The 21,487-nt window shown below is 36.2% G+C and overlaps 1 protein-coding gene across 2 annotated transcripts in view; it reads left to right on the forward strand.

Moving 5' to 3' along the window:
- Positions 1-17,115: 17,115 nt before the first annotated feature.
- Positions 17,116-21,487, forward strand: part of LOC108723152 (KCNQ potassium channel) — a 38,947-nt gene continuing 34,575 nt past the window's right edge. For both annotated transcript variants that reach the window (XM_018448678.1, XM_018448679.1), the window contains exons 1-2: positions 17,116-17,663; positions 20,264-20,816. In XM_018448678.1, the coding sequence (XP_018304180.1) occupies positions 17,351-17,663; positions 20,264-20,816 (866 nt within the window). In that variant the 5' untranslated portion in view covers positions 17,116-17,350. The remainder of the gene's footprint in view (positions 17,664-20,263; positions 20,817-21,487) is intronic.

Consider the following 21,487-nt stretch of genomic DNA (forward strand, 5'->3'; position numbering starts at 1 on the left):
TTATATTTACATCTTTATTTATTTGTCTTAAAAACGAAATCAGAGTGATTTTCTCGTGATATTCCGTCGTTCATTTATAGTGAATTACGAGTTACGCCATTCGCAGTTTGTTCTTGATGCTTAGAGGGGAATGGGAGGTTATCGTTATTCTGATAAAAAAAAGCTTTTATAAGAGATATCGAATGCGCAGTTGAGGAATGACATAGATTTATGATCAGTAGTGTTCAGCAATATTAAAGATGAGAGCGGAACAAGATCGTTGACGAACTATTCTAGGGATACGCGACGGAAAAAGTCGATCAATACCAATTTTTCTCTCGGTTTTACATATATTTAGATAGACACAAAATTTATACGACAATGAGTCACATATTCGAAATAATTTTTTATGAATACTCTTATATTTTTGAATGTTATCAATGATATATTTTTTTAATAGACAGAAAATAGCGAAATTCCGCCTGAATGTGAAAAATGGTTTTTCATTTGGGACAATGAAAATATTATATACAGAGTGTTTAAAAAAAAACCATTTAGCATTTATGTGATAAATAATACACACCATACTGAGTAAAAAAGCCTTAATGAATATAGGTCGAAAACTCAATCATTTCTAATTGTAAGATATAAACAATTTTGTATGTCAATATCATAACTGACTTATTGGCTTCTACGTGTCATATATGATGTGATGAAGATTTACTTCAGTGTTTACAAATTGCGTTCTGAATGTTCTGATCCAATTTCCACATATTTTATTTTATAATGAAAAATTTCACTATCAGTAAGTTGACATCAACCGGCTGTTATGATTGGGCATTATGGGAAATCACTTCGTTGGACCTGTGATTCTTCCAAATAGGCTATCAGTGCTACTCAATTTTTTTTTCACGTCGTATGCAACACGTAGAAGAGACAGTAAATCAGTTATGGTACTAACACACAAAATTGTTTATTTCTAACGGTTGAGCTTTCGACTTATGTTCACTAAGGCTTTTTTACTCACAATCAGTATGATACGTACTATCTACCATATAAATGTGCTGAATGGTTTTTTTTAACACCCTGTTTATGGCGATCTATTTTAGTATGCATCACTAAAACATTTTCGCCGTCTGTAATGGAAGGCTATTTTTTTCATTAGAGCTTTGCTATTTTTCAAACAAAGAAAGATATTGTTCATGAAATTTAAATGTATCGCGGAAACACAAATGTATAAGAAAATCTGTTTGAATGTGTCTTATTCTCATATGAAAATTCAAGTAATATTAGTCCGCAGTGAGTTTCACACTGCAAATATTCAATTTTGTCGATATTTTTAATATATCGGTATATTGCAAAATGAGAATAAATTATACCGCTACAAAAACTAAAGCAAAGAAATAAAAATAAGATCTTATTGGAAGCGTGACAGTGAAGAACGCTAATAAATGAGTTTCTGCACCTTGTGATCGCTCACGGTCAAATCTATATAACTGTAATCTTCTATGCACGAAACCCACGAATTCCGCATTGCAGTGGACGTATTGTTATATTTAGTCGGCGTAAAATCGACGAATATCATTAATTGCCACGACCTTTCCCAATCATCGTTCTATTTTCCAATAACTTAGCTAGATATATTCCACTTCATAAAAATAGCTAGACACACTTCGGAAAGCTGATTCTGGTTATTATTAGATGATAGAACATTCAACTAAATCTTATTAGAAAACGAACGAAGATCGCTTTCTTAAAACGAAGTTAGTAATAAATCGTGAGAAATTAGACAGAAATTCCTTTGTGATTGTATAGCAAAAACGGATCATCTTTGTGCAATTCTTTTCTTTTGAAATAAAATGTCATTGCTTCGATTTCTTAAATGGTTTGTGTTACAATTGTCAAATGAAGCTGAAAATAAAATTATATAGTTTTGAGAGGTAATTTTTCTTATTAATTAAAGTTTAATAAACTATTGAATACTACAATGTTTTCATATAGAATTCTTTAATGTTTTAAAAATGACAATTTAATAACTTTATCCAGAGAAAAATGTCTTGCATCGATCTAATGAATTATATCAAACGAATAGAATTTGAAAAATTTAAAATTTAGGTAACACTTTAAGTCGTCATGAATGTTTAATGTCGTCGATTTACATGTTTCAATATGTTCAGGTGCATCTTTTGCACGACATTCTACAGACAAAATTTAAAAGAAAAAACGTGATCTGGTTGAAAATCCGATAAACTCTTCTATTATCTCGCAAGAAACATTTATGCAAATCTCTAATATAGTATGAATTTTATCGACCTCTCTAAAAAAACAAAAATATTTTATTTGTAATTGAAAAATATTTTGCTATTTGTTATTGTAAAAACTATTCTCTACAATATAAGAAACATATAATTTGTCGATGTTTGTTGGTGCGAAGCACTTAGCCGCCACTTAAGTGTCATTGTCTATCACCGTGAATACACGATATTCTTATCGTTGTAAATGCAATAATAAGAGGCGAAGGAGTTGACCCGATCAATGTATTGAGTTACAGTTGTGCCAGAGAAACATGCGACTTGATTTATAAATTTCCATATCTAGAGAATGCAAAATTCCAATTTCAATCTCCAGAATTTGTTTTTCATGTCCACATTATTTCAGCGACACGTAGAAACAAATGTGTCAAAAATAATTTACCTTCAAGTCTAACTTTTGACTATAGAAACTTGGTGAAACTTTGATTTCACTTCATCTCACTTGATCAAACTTTACTTTTATTTAAGTGATACTGTGACCCTAATAGAAATCCAAAGTCAAGAAGAAAAATATTTTCTGGATACCATTTGGCATCAATTTTATATTTTGTGAGAAAGCTACACAAAAGCGAAAGTATGTAAAACTCTTTTTAAACGTTGATAAAATCTAAAATCTATATGTATGGATGTACATGCTTCAAAGTTTATAAGGAATCAAAAAGATTAAAATGCAGAATTCGAAAATGTGCATGCTGGAACATGGTACTGAAAAGATTCAATGGTACTGAAAGGGAAGTAGTAAAAAGTTGCAGACAGGTTGTCGATAGCAGACAAATTCGTCTGGCGCCCCGTCTGGTGCCAAAGAAAGAAAGTACAAAATTAGTTTTTTCATCATTTTTACGCGTCTCACTTTGTTTCACGATGAATAGTGCTTGTTTCGCAACTGGATGCACTACTGAGAAGGTACATACCGATATGAAGAAAAGAAAGAGAAGGAAGAATGAACAAGCAACATACAACGAGAAAACTATCGTGACACCGTCGTCACGCCAAGGCTTGGTGACCCGCAAACAGCGGGACACTCCATTCCACAAAGACCGTCCATCAAGCATCAATAATGTAGAAGGGTCGTAGCGTGGCCTTGCCATGAGATATCGACTCACTCGCAAATATCGATTCCATCCGCGTGACCCGACAGTTCAAGATGCTGCCGTGTACGCTACAAAGTCATTTTCATCGTCGCTCACGCATACATAATAAACGTTATGTCGCTAACCAAATGAGCCGTTTTCATAATTGCAAATCTTGTCACAATTATACAAGGAAGATGCTACGTTAATTTTATCATGAATTCCACAGCACGAACATTTTTATGCTATTCGATTTTAAACTGAAAAAATATTTGTGCTTGTTCAATATGTTTTTTCTTTGTCAAGTACAAAGAAATCGAGTCATAAATCGTTATTATCTAAAATTTAAACATAAAAGTTTTGTCACAAATGTTCTGTTGATGATAAAAAATTTTTAAATGTCTTTTAAATATAAATATATGTATCTTTTGCTGATCAAAATATTTAACAGCTTTATTAAAGAAATATCATTGTCTTTTATGGAAGCAAAATGATTGTATGTAATTCCTTTTGATTAAATTAGTATCTAATTTAATTAGAGACATTAACTAGAAACGGTTATGCTAAAATTAAGAGTAAAACGCGCATGTATAATTCGTATTAAAGTGGAAATTTTAGAAAATTTGCTTTGAACTGTATTTTTTATAAAAAGACATAAAGTTTATAAGGAATAAAAAAAGATTAAAATGCAGAATTCGAAGATGTGCATGCTGTAGCAATTTGCATAAGTCTCTTTACTTAAAACGAAATTTATATATAGAAAACTAATTTCGAACTTCATGCACTGCTTTCCTTTAGTTTCCTTTAGGATGTACAGTCAAGGTGGACTTAAATGCGAATACAACTTCCATGTTGAGGATGAAAAACGGCCCGATATATCAAATTGAAATAATATTGGAAATATATAATGAAAATATCGTTATATGATCGTAGTTTTGCTTTTTGTCAGTTAGATTTGTCATAGAGATTGGAACACATTAGAATGTACGTATATACATAGTTATAGACTTTATTGTACGAAAAATATGAAAACTGTTAACGTCGCCAGATTGGTTTAACTTATGTTGCAATTGAAGCGTAAATATTGTTAATTTTAAACAGACTTTTAGTCGGTTTTTGTGAAACATGTTTTGCGACTTACTTTATTTATTTAAAGCAGGCCTGTCCAATTTGAGTTCCGAAGCCAAAACGCAAACCCATCAACGTAAAAAAGTCCAATGTAAGATTTCATGGACTGTTGATAAGCGTCACTCAGACGCGTTTATAGTCTCCGAAATCTTACCCATATTGAACTTTTTTGCGTCGATAGGTTTGCGCTTTGACTCCGGAGTTTAAATTGGATAGGCTTGATTTAAAGTACTTCAAAACCACTGAATATGTATCTTTTTATAATTATAAGTAAACATAAAAAAAAAGTAAAATATATCTTTATATACATAGGTATTAATCAAGTCGTTGCCCCATTACTGGGGATCGTGATCCTCTCCTGCATGGCCGACTTCAATGAGAAAATTCTCTTGAGATAATTATGATGGGGTTGGTATCCTGTTGGCTTCCCCATCGCAAACTCTCCCCTATATACGTATATATATATATACGTGTATATATACAGGGTGTTTCCAAATTAAATGGCAAAACTTCGGGAGCGTGTAGAGGAGTAAAAAACTAAGAAAAAAAGTCCTATAGACATATGCTCCTTTTTGCTTTGTTTCGCAGGAAATCACGAAAAAAGAAAAAAATATATTTAATTTATTATTTTAATTATTTTATTTATAAACTTTTTAATGAAGATTTTGTTCGAAATGTGCACCTCTTGCAGCAATACAAGCATTGCATCTGTCAAACACGGCTCTTGTAGCAGCCAGGCACTGTTCTTGCGATATTCTGTTCGCTGCAGCTACGATACGATTTCTCAAATGTTGCTCTGATTGAATAGGCGAAGAATAAACTTCTTGCTTCAGAGTACCCCATGCATAGAAATCTAATGGCGTTAAGTCGGGCGAACGAGTTGCCCAATGTACTGCTCCTCCACGTCCAATCCATCGTTGTGGGAATTTTCTATCTAACCAGGTTCTAGCGACTCTGCTGTAATGAGCAGGGCATCCATCTAATTGAAACCACATTTCAGTACGTTGTTGTAATGGGATGTTTTCTAAATAGTCAGAAAATTCATTCTCCAAGAAATTTAGAAAACGGTCCCCATTTAATCTTGCAGGTAAAAAAAACGGTCCCACTAAAACGTCGTTCCAAATTCCAAGCCAGACATTAACAGAAAACTCTTGCTGAAATTTGTATTCTCTAACAGACCTGGGATTTTGATGAGTCCATATATCATAATTCCTTTGATTAATTATTCCACCTCTGGTAAATGTTGCCTCATCTGACCACATTATTTTAGATGGAAATAAAATATCATTGTGGCATGTCTGAAGGTACCAGTTACAAAAGTTCAATCTGTTCCAATGATCTTGAGGTAATAAATTTTGCACTTTTTGAATGTGGTAGGGATAGCGATTATCTCCTTTTACAGTTCGCCAAATTGTTTGTGGTGACACTCCCAATACAGCCGACGCATTCCGAACGCTGGTCTCAGGATGATTGTCAAAATGTTGTAAAATACGATTCCCTGCCTGCAAATCTCTTCGTAACGCTGCTTGAAATCGGTTGTTTTCTTGTCGAATTGAAAATGTTCCAGTCTCTCGCAATCTATTAAATGTCAACATAAACACTCTTCGGTTTGGCACTCTTCTGTTTGGAAATCGTCGTGCATATTCTCGCACCGCCTTTAAAGCATTACCGTTGCAGAAACCGTATACAAAAACCATATCAGCATATTCACTATTAGAATACGTACGCGGCATATTGCAAAAGACAAAATTCATCTACTGTTAAAGGCTTTCAAAGAGCGACTGACAAATTCATAACAGAAAGTGGAAAATGTAATCAAATATGTCGGTGCTAGATATGGCAAGAAATGTAAACATTTTTTTTCGATTTCTCTGAAACGGAGCAAAAACGAGCATATGTCTATAGGACTTTTTTTCTTAGTTTTTTACTCCTCTACACGCTCCCGAAGTTTTGCGATTTAATTTGGAAACACCCTGTATATATATACATGTATATAGGGGAGTATATACCAAAATTTTCTTCTTTATAAAAAAATTCTTTCTACACCCCCCCCCAAAGATCATCTATATACATATATGTACTCGTATATATATTGAAAAAAATTTTGGTACACATATAAAAAATCTTAATATATAAAAAGAGATTACAGTATCAACTTATCAAGTCAAGAATGATAAAAATAAAGTTGTATCATTCGTTGAAGCATCTATGATCGAAAAGAAAGTTTGACGTGCAATTTCATTTTTGATAATGACGATAACGTCCTCATAAATTTAAAAATAATTTTTTATTGTCTTGCATACTACATGGAATGAATTGATACTAAATTTAGTTTGATGTAGGGTGTTATTTGGACTACAGTTTTGTGAAATATGATATGATGCGTATATAATCAATATACATACAGAGTGTCCCATTTTAAACAATGCATTAAGATTTCTCGAAAACTATGATAGATACGAAAAAATGTTTCAAACAAAAGTTGTATGATTCAGAGGGGGACATAAGAAGTTACCATTGATTTGACCTTGGGTGGCGTCGTTAAGGTCAGGTCAAGGTCAAATTGATTTTTTAAAATGGAACATCCTACTTTTGATGCCATAATTTAATAGCTGGTGTTTTTCAAAACACTATAATGGAGTTATTTTTCATTAAGTACTTTTCGAGTTATAAAGCTTGAAAGTTACAGTATCGCCAGCATTAACATTACGCAAGGTATCCGATTAACGGTTAAAACCTTTTGAATGTTGTTATCTCTATTTTGTTTTTAGTAAGAAATTGTTTGTTCATTTTAGAGTTAATTCTTCTTTAGCGATAACGTTATAGCTATCTATACACAGCTAATTTTTAAATTACGTGCGAAATTGAAACAAAGTTTTTAAAAAAGCAAGTATGTAGATAGCAAAATTACACAGTCTTCACATAAATTTTATTAAAAATTAAGAAATTATCTCAAAAAAAGTTAGTAACAAATTGATTAAAGAATCATTAAAAATAAGATCACAGGTTATGAAACGTTGTGCATGACATGTCATCGTGTCGCTCGCTGACATTATATATGTCATCATAGAAAAAGGCATATCCCTTCGAATAAAAAACGCACTCTTCATTCTAGCAATAAGAATCAGACGATAAAAGATCGTCGATATTGAATCTCAGGAATGAAGTTATTGACTAAGCTTGCCAGAGGGATGGTGAATCAAAATTGTCCAGAGTAGTGAAGCGTAAGAGTAGAACATGTTCTACTTCCGTTTTCTCTCGTTTGTTAGCGTTTCACTCTTTTCCATTTCTTTTTTCTTTCTCTTTTTATTCTCTCTTTTTTCTCTCCCTGCCTTTATCTCTCGTTTTTTCTTATTCTTCATTCATTTTTTCAATTTTCATATTCCTCTTTCTAATATTTTTTCTCTTTCTCCATCTCTCTTTAGTCGCTCGCTCTATTCTGTAGCGGGTGTCTATCGATCGTGTCGGCTCTATAAATAGACGCGCGGCACGTCGACGGTATTTAGCATTTCGCAACGAACTACTTGCGGCTGCGTGTAGCCTGCTTGTGACAAGTGGATGACACGATGTCGGATTTCTCGGCGAGGAAAAGGTGACGGAGCCGCGTGGGACGCCGTCTAAGCACAATATCCTTTTTCGCAGCGCTTATCATCTTTCGTCCACGATCCCTTCTTGAAAATGTATTTCTTCATGATTGACGAATGATGAACGATGACAATATTATTTTAATGCAAAATAATGTCTTATAATAGGAACGTCAAACTGAGAGCCGATGACTTTTCCTACGATATTTATAACTATAAAAACAATAACGACGATATTCGTAATGACAAACAGTGATAAAAATTAGAAAAATGTAACAAAACTGCGAAAAGAAACTGTATCTATAATGTTAGATTGTTTATTTGGATTTGTATGTGAAAGGATAGATTGAATCACAAAAATAATTTTTTTGTCTAATTATAATAGTAAGAGTTAGATATTTTGTTCGGAATTATTCTATAGCCTTCGGTATATGATTGTTATATCGAAAAAAGCTTTTCAGACAAGTCGTCAATAAAAACTCGGTTCGCAATTTAAATGACTCGTTGAGTTTGTGGAAAAAGCGATTCAATTAATTTTAGGCTGACGAGTTTTCGCTTGTAATGAATTATGGATTATGTTTCCAAGAAGACCCCAATATTCATAGACAAAGAACGATTTCGCGCGCTGTGTAATTCAGCTATCAAATTTTTTCTCGATATTCGTTTTTTTTATATTCTTTTCTATATTCTCTCTATATTTTTTCTCTATTCGTTTTATTCGCATTTGCTCCTCTACTATGTCCCATAATCTTGTCTGTAATCTTCTTCGTTTTTGAGAGGCCGACCGCTATGCATCTCCGCTTTCATCTACTCACCGCATTACGGATTTTTGAATTACCGATTTATTACTCCGGGATCTCGTTATCCGGAAGATCAATTAGGTTGCCTCTATATCATGATCGTATCACGCTCCACTAGACTGTATATTATTCAAGTATTCATTATTGTGATTTCTCAGTTTTTCGAAAAACATTATTTCCGATTTAATTAAAATTAAAGTATGTATTATAAAATGTGATCGTTGTTGCGATATAGTTAAGCATGCCGAAACCAATAATAAGAGATTCTAGAAAATAAAAATTTTTTAGAGCTAAAAATCTATTCTCATTCGATTCATTCTCGATTTTTTGCTTTTTCGTGTTCTGACATTTTCCACACCGGCTTACTTATCTGTTCGAAAAGATAAAGCGATGGGGTTCAACGGATTTACAAGAGATCGCGGCCAGACGTGGATGTCATCGGGGTGGAAAAGCGTGTGACAGAAGTGTACAGAAGTCGAGGCAACTTTGTAGAAATGCATACGACTAAGCGAACTTGTCGCGATTAAGGCCGGAACTCTTTTTCGGGGGCATGAGACTGGAAACTTTGCCTCGATAAGGTTCGCCTGCGTTCTCCGAGTAGGATATATTTGATAATGTAAGATTCAGTTTGTTCGAAATATTGTGACATTAATGACGACAATGCAAGTTTCGCATAAGGAAGTTTGCAGTTAGTTGAGATTTATTTCCGTTAAGTTGAAACTCATAATCAGTTAATACTGTTAATAGTGATAAATTCTAAAATTAAACGATGAAATACGAACATATTTCATTCTATATACATATGTTGAAAACGATTACTCAAGATTCCTTTAGAGATGAAATAAGAATATTCTGCTTCCATAATATACCGTGAGAAATTTCTTGTACATGTACAGTGCATTTTAGGAAGATGGAAATATCCTTTATTTTTCTCTTCTTTTTTAGTCGAATAAAAGTAATATTAATTTTATTCAAATTCTCTCTCTCTCTTTCTCTCGCTCAATTAATTCGAGAAATTCAGATTTGATTATATATTATTAAATGTAATTAAAATTTTTAAGACATATACATTTATAATTTTTATATCTTTCCGAAGAATCTAAAGCTGTGTGTGTGTGTGTGTGTGTGTGTGTGTGTGTGTGTATGTGTGTGTGTGTGTGTGTGTGTGTGTGTGTGTGTGTGTGTAAAGTGAATTATGAAATAAATTTGAAATTACGCATATCACATCAATAATATTTGTATGCCATACTTTTATTAAAAGTAAAATATTTTTGTCTTTCTGACAAAAAATTGACAAGTTTTATGCTACGCGGCATTAAGATACTTTTTCTAGAATGTAAAAATTGTTCTATATTTTATCCTTTGATATAACATGATCTCCAATTGAGAGCTTACATCTGGCACGTTCGCATATAGGTTTATTTCTATACCCTCATACGATCGTGACTTGAATGTTTATACTGAAATTGCCTCCGAAAAATCTTCTTCAAAACCACATCATTTATCATATAAATAATAAATGAATTGATCTTGTTATAATAAATATTTCAAAACATTTTGTTTATATATAACTTTCACCAAGTGTGTTAAAAAGAACAAGATTACCTATTATATTGAAAAATAGCTCTTGTTATAAAATATTCTATAGTGTTATTAATATCGATATTTTTATATTTTGACACTTCTACCATTTTTCACAGAAAGATCTCAAACTGTCAGTTCGATGTTACGGATGGTTACTTCGAACCGAATCTGACTCCCAGCGATCTTTTGAAGTTCAATACCTAATAAGAAACTATCGGGGAAAGGGGACTGGTAGACGAAAGACGGGGCTAATGTAATCCTCTTTTCCTATATTGATTGGCACACAGCTCGTTGCTATAGTTACCAAAAGGTTGCTACAATCCTTTCATCAGGTGCTATTTATTAGACAAGCATTACTTGCTTGAGCTCGTAAGCTTATAGTGATATTAGGAGAGCGCCGCAAACATCGTTCGTACAGCGAGCGAATTGCTCAAATAGCAGACGAGTTTCAGTCTACATTCCATCAAATCCGATACAAAGCTTTACGCAAATTTAGAGCAAGTTGTGCGTAAACAAATGCAGAACGTTCCATCGGAGTGCGGTATGCCAAAAATGCATTTGTTTGCATATAGCTTTGCATTCATTCCATCGACGTATCATGATAGTGTCGGTGGAATGCGGGATCTATTTTCCCACGGATTCCAAACGTGCGCAACAAAATTTAGTCACTTCGAGAGGCTATCTACTCCTGTTGTTGAACCTTGCGTCAACGTGAATGCGTTCGTTAAATGTTATAAAAGCCCAGCTATTTCTCGAGCTATAAAGGCCTCAGGTTGCTCATCGAGAGTAAATACAAGTTAAATAAAAAAAGTTTTCATCTTTTTGCGATATTAAAAATTTAATTCTTAATCTCATTCGCGGTCAAACGCGTATGTATAATTATCAGCAGAAATGTTTATACTTGTGTCAAAAGCATATATCCGCAACCCATTATTTTATTAAATAATCAACATTTGATTGAAAAGAGTTTACGCGAAGTCAAAACTGATAGTGTGAATAACTATCTAGGTACTCTTTGCATATCGAATCGTACCAATTTGAATATTCTTGTTTAAGATTGTTTGCAAGCGCACTCTCTCTTTCCCACGCGTACAAAATTTAATTCTATACAGTAAAGAATAATTTCTATGAAATAATTATTAGACGATAGCTAATTGATTTGATTTTTTTTAATAGAAGATTAACAAAAGGCTAAGAAAATTATAAGATCTTCTGTAATCATTTTCCATATTTTACAAACATACTGCTTCATTAACAGAAACGTAATATTTTCTATCGAATATTAATATTATTAATGCAAGAATGATGACTGTTGCGGGCCGCTATTGTCGATCGGGCTACGTTGCGGCTGAAATGTTTGTGCAGTTAACTGCAGGTTTGCGCGCAAACATATTCCGCTACCGGACGTGAGTACACAGTAGCGACGTCATGTGTCGGACGAAGTGGGGCGTCGAAATCAATCGAACAAGCGAATTATTGTTCGGATGATGCGTGCATTCACGGACGTTGTATTCCACAAATACAGTGTTATCGCGCTTATCAGTAGGTTCCGTTCCAGGTATGAGAAGAGCTGATTCTTATTTCATAATCTAATAAACATCAATTTATTTTGGACGTATTTCATAGATTGCAATAATATTACAATTGTATTTACTTGTATTCTTCTCGTACATTTTTTTCCGGTTTTTTCTGTAAAACGAATCTATTTATTAAAATGTTGAAAATTTTACGTTTATATTTGTATGTATTAATACAATGGAAAATCGGTTAAACATTTTTAGCAGAAAGGAATTTAGTTATATAAATAATGCTGTTTTATATTTTCTATAACATATATAAATTGAAATATGAATTAATAAATATTAATATATGAAGCATGATATTAATATATGAAGTCACGTAAATCATTTAAAAAGCGGAATAAATGTATGAAGCATGATTATTTCGCTTTTTAAATGATTTACGTGACTATGATATGCCTATTATACATAAATTATTTATGTACTACATAAATAATTTAAAAGTATATACACTTTTTATGTTTTCTTTTCAATTTCAAAGGACGATTGGAAAAATCAAACAGAAATTATAGTATTTTCTTATTAAAAGCGATACAATTTGAGTAACGCCTTCAACCTAATTCTCTTTGGTAGATCGCAATTTATTACAACAGTTAAATAAGTTAAATGTAATTATGCTAGTCTTCGGTCTGCACTAAATTATGCACAGCAGCGCGGGATCTCGGATTGCCTGCAAAATTACTTTTAAAGCTGATTTCAAGTTTTGGGCATCTAATTCCTTATTACAACTGTGACTTTCCTTTGAGAGGAACCTCTGCGATTGATGTTTATTTCAGATGATGAAACACGCCTTTACTTTGTGCGAATCTCAAACATTTTATTTGAATGATAATAATTATTAACACCTTTTTCGGTTATTTTTTTGTTTGCTTTTCCTCGACGTTGCTTGAAGTTGAAGTTTCCTCTCGTTTAAGCTATTTTCTTTTGAAATATCCGCTCAAGATTCTGTGCCAATTGACGCAGAAATCATTCACGCGCCAGTGCACGCTGTTCGCATTCATTTTCATGTTTCTCCTTGAATTGGTTGTTTAACAAATGGGCATTTATAAGGCAATGTGTTAAACGAGAGAGAGAGAGGAGGAAGAACAGAGAGACGCAAGTGCGAGCGGAAATTCAAATAAGAGCAGAATAAAAGCACCGTGCGCGAACATGGAATAATGGAGGTAGCTAGTATTACGAGTCGGCATACAGTCGTTAAATTTTGTATAGAACTGTAACGCTTCAACGATTCAGCATTTCCTGATGAGAATCTATATTAATATTTAAACAGATTCTTGTCTTTTTGTTTTAATTCGTATTTTTAATTAGTATTTTTATTTTTAATCCATATTTAACATCGTTCCATTTTCAGAATCTGAAGATTCAAATCTTTTCGTAAATAACAAATCCTTCATTGAAATAACAATTAAAAGCTTTTACAGCTTTTTCGTAATTCAACTGTAATATGAACAATACTAATTTACCGAAATTTATTGATCTACACGTACGCATATATAATGATGAGAAAAAAATTTAAAGATAAATAGCTTTATTCTATGATTTCTCCCAACTATATATTCTCCTTCTTACAATTAATCGAGAAATGGCAAATTTTTTGTAGCAACTATATTTGGTTACTCTTTAAACTTTTCGAAATTCATATTTCGTCCGCCTGGACACTGTTGTATTTCAGTGAAAGATTATTAATCTTTCCAAGCGAGATTATCCCGACAAGAGCTGGGTGGGGACAAGATTGCGAGGGTAAAGCGACCTGCTCTCCCGGTCCCGGTCGCGGTCATGAGCAGGTGCAGGCACCTGCCGGGCGAAAAGAGAGAGAGAGAGAGAGAGAGAGGGGGGGGAAGAAAGATAGCGATTACGATTTCCATGGTCGTGGAAACGAGAGAGAAGAACAACGCGTCTCGTAATCCGTGTGCTCCAAGCGCGTGCAGAAGCGCCAAGCTACCTCTGCTCGGAGTTGCGGAGGGTGGCGGAACTACAAGGTGGCGGGTAAAGGAGCCACAGTTGGTTGCGGGCTGTCGCCCTGAGAGCAAACGCGTCCGGGTCACGACACGCGACCCTCGTGATCGCGTGATCGCGCGCGTTGCATATCGAATGGATCGTGCCGGCCGCGTGGCAGATCGGCCAAGCGATCATCGCGTCGCACCGTGCATCAGTGCGACGGTCAGTCTGCCAAGGTCTCATGGACACGCAACAGCACGCCGTGATAGTGACGGTGACTTTTAAAATATATATATATATATATTCCTCCGATCTTTAATCAGATACTGACTTATTTCTGACAACGCGTCGATGATTTTCATATTTGCGTTTCTCGGGCGCACAGCTCTTTGACGGCGAGGAAATCTCGATGAGACGGATCGTGGGAGGGGCGCGGGTACGCTACGTGATAATTGCTTGTTCCAAATGGGTGCAGTAAATTAAATCGTGCGACCGTGTGTGCATGTGTGTTTAAATATCACACGTTCATTATTCATTATCTCAGCGAAAGAAAGAGAGAGAGAGAGAGAGAGAGGGCCAGGAAGGAGAGAAAAAGAGAGAGATACTTTTGCGAGTTCATCAGTGAGGAGATCGAGAAAGGTTGTTTCACAGCTGACCTCACGGTGATGGTGAATATATATTGTGATAAACCATTAAAAAAGATCTTGAAGTATTATATAAAGTATTATATAATAATCGAAGGCTTACGAATGGTACGAAGGGGGACGATTAGACAGAAACGAAGGCATTCGAACTATAGATAAAGATGATAATTCAAATCGCCATTCAAAAAGAAAACTATTTGTCATATGGCGTGAGGAATGTTGAAGAAATTGAGCTACCGCCACTTTGCGCGCCAAGACTGCAAGCGGAGTAATTTCTTTGAGAGAGTCCATGAAAAATTACTTTTTTCTTCAACTCGAGAAACTTGACAGTCAAGTTTGCACGTGTATTCGAGACAGCTTCCGGACAATTTCGTTGAACGCGTGCAAGTAAGTCGTACCGCTTAATCGCTCTTAGCGTGGAGCTTTAACTCGAACTAATTGTAAGATAAATCTGCGAGATCATGAACGCGGCGTGCAAGAAATGATTTCACTGTGAATCGCAACATATATGAGTACTGGGTAAGTTTTCGGTGAGTGAATCAAGAGGAAAGCGAGAGGAACCCGAAAAGCCAAACGCGATCAATCTTGTCGCGCGACGCGTCGTGGAAGGCCATAAGATGCTTCCGCCTTGCCATCTGCTCGGCACGCGATAGCTCCGAACGATTTGACAAAATCATTGTCGTAGCTGGATGCGACGAAACTTAATCAAGACTGTACACGTGTTTAAAACGCACGACGACATCACGCATAAATGATATGGCATGGGCATGCCAATGTTCGCGTCGGAGTTGTCGGATGAGGTGTCGGAAAACGTTGTTAAGATAAACGTTGTTGATTCTATTATTTGCAGCCGCTAGACAACTAAATGTTTTCCCAATGCGGCTTTGGAGGCGTTAAGAAGGATTAAGGCTTGTCTACGGCGCGTCAATTCCCTTGTGCACACACATCAGTGACCTTCTGTGATTTCGCATTACATCCTAAGAGCAATAAACGAAGCAATCATAAAGTGCATTATGGAAAGCAGCATTATTTTGCGACTAATCGGTTTGTTTTTTCGGGAAGAATCGGCGATGCGTATTTATAAAGAAATAATTTTAGGATTGAAAAATCATGGATCGTTGAAGGCTTCTATTTTCTGTTAAGAAGAAAATCATTAAGATTCGGGACATGAATAAATAATAAGAAAGATTAAAAAATAGCAAGGATATACCATACATTTTTTGAGTAATAATCATTGATAAGGAATTGCGAGCAGTGCTTGTACAAGTGCTTTCACAAATTTCGTCGTACTGTATGAACGCAAGTAACATTTTAATGGAGACAGTAGATCTTATCACGGTTGTGCTATTGTGTGGAACATTTTAGAGAAGCATGAAACAAAGTCCTTTTACCACGAGGTGAAATTCTCAGCAGTTTTATCCATTGGAAAAGAGCGACAAGTGATGAAAGGAAAAGGGATGAAAGGAAAAGATCTCGGTGATTATAACGAACGATGATGAACGTCAAGACCATCGGAGATGTCGAGAGGAACAGCGATACGACAAATATATTTTCCAACATAGCTTAAACAACGATTATTCGCGTTCAGAGCGGAGAAAGAGAGACGTTTCTTGAATGGAAAGGAGACTTGAGGGAATTACGGAACGGAATTTCATTATCGTATTAGTCTGAATAAATACTCAAAGGATTTCCGTAGGTAAGATCGATCGTGAGGTCCCAGTAGTCGGCTCGCGTTCGACATCCATCTTCCGGGGACCAGAGAACGAGGTGATTTCCGAATCTCTCACCCTTCCTTCTCAACTTTCTCTTACTATCTTTTTCTTTCACTCTCTCTTTCTCTTTCTCCGCTACTGTCTCTTCTTTCCTCTTGCCTATGGCGCACTTCCAAATTCTCCTTTCCGAGTTGCCTGAGAAGTTTCAGTAGCTCACGTCATCTCGCAGACATATTATGCATAACCCGGCCGTCGAGTACCCGCATCTGACATCCACGATCGTTTCACATCTCTCGAAAGCAATAGCTTTGGCAAACACGGGTGATTCTGTTACGAGAGTTGATTCATCCTGTGAAGTCGAGCAGAATCAACGAGGGAAACGCGGTGATCCGTAAGACCTACGGAAGGACCGAGACATTGATTAGAAAGACACGAATTTGTACGATAGGTCAATAATGAGAGCACAAACGTGTGAAAGGCAATTTTGAAGACAATTCAATGTCCGCTGATTGGAAACTCGTCCGTATCGTTGTCGAGAACTTTGACGAGCGCTTCCGAAAACAGCAATTAATGATGACGAATATGGAAGCGTATGTCGCGCTACGTCTTAGACGCGATCAAAAATTTCAACGACGGCCAGGTCGAATAATCCTATTGACGATATCCGTACCGTGAAGGAATAACCTTTTACGAGAGAAAAGGTGATAGAATCACAACGGGTTGAATCTCTCTTTTTCTCTCGATGGGGATGAAAATTCTAATGTGATAGGATTGGCAAAGCAAATTGTGTCGTTGTCCCATGATGAATAATTTATAAAGGAACAACGTATTGCGAAGATTAAACTATTAAACTTCCGACAGTGTGCTACGTAATATTTCACATCCCAGGACGATTTTTGCAGTGAACAAGGATTTCGGTGACTCGTGATTCCGGAGATCATGGACAAACCGCGTGATCGGGCGATCGACCGGCAGACTAGGAGCCGCTCATCGACCATAACCGGAAAGTTGGAGCCGGGATGCTGCACGCCGTTATGCTAGGTAGCGGTCCAGGACGGGGGAGACGCGAGTGGTATCCAGGATTTTATCTCCAACGTCGTCGCCTTGGCTGTAGGATGAATCGCGGCGAGCAGGAGACTCTCTTCCGGCAAAGCCGACAGATCACGCGAATCGTACCTTCCCGTGAGGACCTCGTTTTGAGTGTCCTCAAGTCACCAATCAATCAACAACAGCAGCAGCAACGACAACAGTGTCAACATCCATATCAGTCGCACACCCAGGGTCACTTTAACTGCCAGGGTCATCCAAATAATAGGAAGTGCAGTCATTTAGGTATACGAGATTGAAGCGTCGTTCTCGTAATTTTCAGCATGATTCATATATTCATTATATATGTATATTATCGCACAATCCTAAGTAATCTCGCGAAAGAGCGTGACGTGGATAACCACCGTTCTGGGTCACGTTGCATTTGTTGCACGTCATGGAATATTTATACCGCGGTTTGTCGGTCGTTTTGTCAATGTGGTTTAGCGAATCGACTGTGATTAACTAAAACTCTCCCTCTCTCTCTCTCTCTCTCTTTCTTTATATAAATTCCAGTTAGTTCTGCGAAGGAAATAAAGAATCAGTTAAAATACGTTTGGAGTTAACATAATATACAGAATAATTAACAAAATTCTATCCGTACATGAAATATAAATCAGTTTTAAATTAAATATTAAAAAGAGAACCGAAAGATTAAATTTGTTATAAATAAAAAATGCGTTTGGTATACATATTTATATAACTATTCATTTAAATGTAATTACTGTTTTGCATTTTCTAATATATTACGGTCTTGTACCGTTTATAGGAGCAATTTGAGAGTCGTAAAAAATCGTATTAATTAAAAATTGCTTTCAGAGGCTTTTCGCCAAAGAGAATTTATACGTATTCCGCGGTGTTAATTTATATATTCTTTTGAATTAATGAAAATGTCGCATATAGCAATATAAACGTCGCAGTAATATGAAACAGACCGTTTGTTGCAGAATGCGTGCAAAAGGAAAAAGCAACATGACTAAAGCGACTGTAACGACGTATGCAACACGTATGCATATATTTTTGCGCGTGACAGACGAATATTAGATATATTCCTTTCAGCCGGAAGCGAGAATTCGCATAGCTCGTGAATTTTCGCGTAGCTTAACAGAGAAATGGAATTGGGAAGCCCGACTTCTGCTCGATTAGAAAAAGAGAGAGAGGGGGGGAGGGAGGAGAGAGGGGGGGATATGACAGTATCTCTTCGCTCGATACTCGAGGCTCGATTTGTGACACGGTTGAATCTGTTCATGTGACGGAGTTTTTAATGTCTCGTCGTCTGAAAGGAAGAGAAAAACGACGAAAGATGTGGACACTTTTATAAAGCTCTGCAGACAATTCATTTGCGTTAATGTACAAGCGCGCGAGTCGGATTTGTGGTTTCTATTGTTCCGCCTTCCCGATAATTTCTGTCTCCCGACTGTCCTCCGTCCTGTCGTACACAGGATAGATATTATGTTATATAATACTACACCACATACTGTGGTATAATATTTTGCGTGTAATCATCTGTAAACCTTCACAAGGTGTTAAACTTAACAATTTTTACGAGAATCATATAAATAGTCAATACTTTAATAGTTAATTTTTTCGTAAAAATAAACTCATGACTTTTTTGTTGAGAAATAAAATTGACGTTTCATTCCGAGTAACTAATGATGTAAATATTTTCTGAATATAAAAATTTTTGATGCATTAAAACACTTTAATATTCAAGAGATCGATTAAAGTATGTGCGTGCTATTGACTTTCGTATAGAGGCTGCTTATACAGTCGCTAATGCAGTACGACAACCGTAACGTGGAAAGATGTGAGAAAAACGTATATGTAGAACATTGATGTTTCGTTATTCTACTATCAATGCTAATCACGGCAGGCACTCTTTTTAATATTAAATGCATCTCTTCTATTTTTCATACAAGACATTGCAACCAAATGGTTCTCTTTTTGGCACGATTTACTCGGTTTTTCAATCCTGCTGTTTGCCATTAGGAATAAGAAACTTTTACGACAAGTCATTCATTTCAAAAAAAGCTGAGTGAAGAACTTGGAACTGCGGTAATTGTGCTTGCTACTTCATCTTTTAAAACGAGCACTCTTTTGCGACTATTATAAATGTAAAACTTGAAAATGATAACAACTATAATGAAAATATTATTATCTTATTAATACATAGCATAAAACTTGTTTAATAAAAAGATACAAAAATATTTTGCTTAATTACATGTAAATTAATTGTCTGACTTAATATAGGCACAGAATTAGAGAACTTTAACCAAAGTTCCGTTTAAATCACTTTGTTAATTTTCACATCATTCTCTAAAATGTTTTATTCAGAGAAATGCATTTAATAACAAATGTTCTTGTCGATCCTATTTCGCAAATAAGCTTCTCGATCGCAGGCGGATTTTCGTGCGCAATACATAATGGGATATTACTCCGTGGTTCTCCAGTGGTTAGAATTGCAAATGCTTCTGGCCGCGTCAAATATTTAATAATCTCCGCACAATGACTGATCTATCTATTTATTGTCGGTGATTCATCTGAGGTTCATCAATTGAATTCTCTCATTGACGATCATCTCGAAAATTATAAAATCAAATTATCCATCCGTGTAGATGTAGAAACATGATGTCATCGATATTATTATATTATATACATAACAGTTAAAACTGCATTTCTGCTTCGCGACGCATAAGCAACAATCCTCAATTTGAATGAGAAAAGTGACACATTTTATCGCGTTAATCTCTCGAGCCTCAAGGATCGAGTAACGGGTCGGTGTCGTAATCGCGGCGCAATCTCTGACTCCCAAGCCTGGCCCCAATGTCACTCCTGGAAATGCCCAGGTGACAACGAGAGTCTTCCACGAAGCAAGGACCAATGCTCTAGGCACGCCGAAAAGCGGTGCAGTGCCGTGACCGCCTACGCTGCCCTTCAGGGTAGCGAGGACGAGCTCGTGGCCGAGCAGAGTCTTGAGGCGGAAGACACCGCGTTGAAGACACCCGGCAGTGAGACCGAGGACACCGAAGACAACGGCGCGAACGCGGAGGAATCGCATTCACCTACGCGTCGTTTCACTTTCTTACGTCGCTTCCGTTCACCGCGTTTCGGCGAGGCGCATCATAAGCGGGTGCCGACGCCCATGAAACGGAAATACCGTCGTAAAAAGAGCAAGGAGGACATCATTGACAATGACGTTGCTGGCGCCGAGGAGGAACCGCCGAGTCCTGATCAGACCGGCATGCCCGATCCTTACTACCCGATCTATCTGCCGATCGATCAAGCCTTCAAGGCCAAGTACGTGTTCCATCATAAGAGGGGCAAGACTTTTCAGGAGCGCCTCTACGTATTCCTCGAACATCCCGGTGGTTGGCTGTGTTTTGTCTACCATTTCGCTGTGTGAGTATTCACTTCCGTTCGAGCAGAACGGAACGACATTATTTCTTACATTCTGCAATTAACACGTTTACCGATATTTCTTATGAACGATTTGTAAAAACACGAATTTACATACATTTGTTCACTATCAAGAGCTAAACATTAATTAGAAAATACGAATATAAAATGCTGTGTCAGAGACTCCTCCTGTTTCCGTTCTTCGCGCAGCATCGATTTTGGCGTCGCGCCGTGGCCTTTGACACCTGGCGTGCCCCAAATCCTCGACAACGTCGAGGACTTCCCCCGGTCTGCAATCGAACACTTGCTCGAATCAGTCTGTCTATCGAGCGCAATCTTTGATTTTTGATCGGAAAACAGATACCTCGTCTAGGACTTTATTGCTCATCATTTTGGCCTCATTCGAAAAACGATATAACAAACGATATAACGTCGACAGTCGAATATATCTTGAGAATATTCGACTTCGAGAGTGTCAGTAAAATATATTCTCCCAAGACAACTGATATCAACTTTTATATTTCCATCATTGACACGAGAAATTTGCATTTCAACTAACTGTTAAGCGACAAGATCTTACATCTCGAATTATTAACTGTTTTTTTTTTGCATCTTATAGAAGTTGACTGAAATGTTATACGTGTAGCATTCAATTTTTATTAGTGAAAAAGCTG

The sequence above is a fragment of the Mycetomoellerius zeteki genome, unplaced genomic scaffold (genome assembly GCF_001594055.1).
Source record: "Mycetomoellerius zeteki isolate Tzet28-1 unplaced genomic scaffold, Tzet1.0 scaffold223, whole genome shotgun sequence".
In the NCBI taxonomy this organism is placed as follows: domain Eukaryota; kingdom Metazoa; phylum Arthropoda; class Insecta; order Hymenoptera; family Formicidae; genus Mycetomoellerius; species Mycetomoellerius zeteki.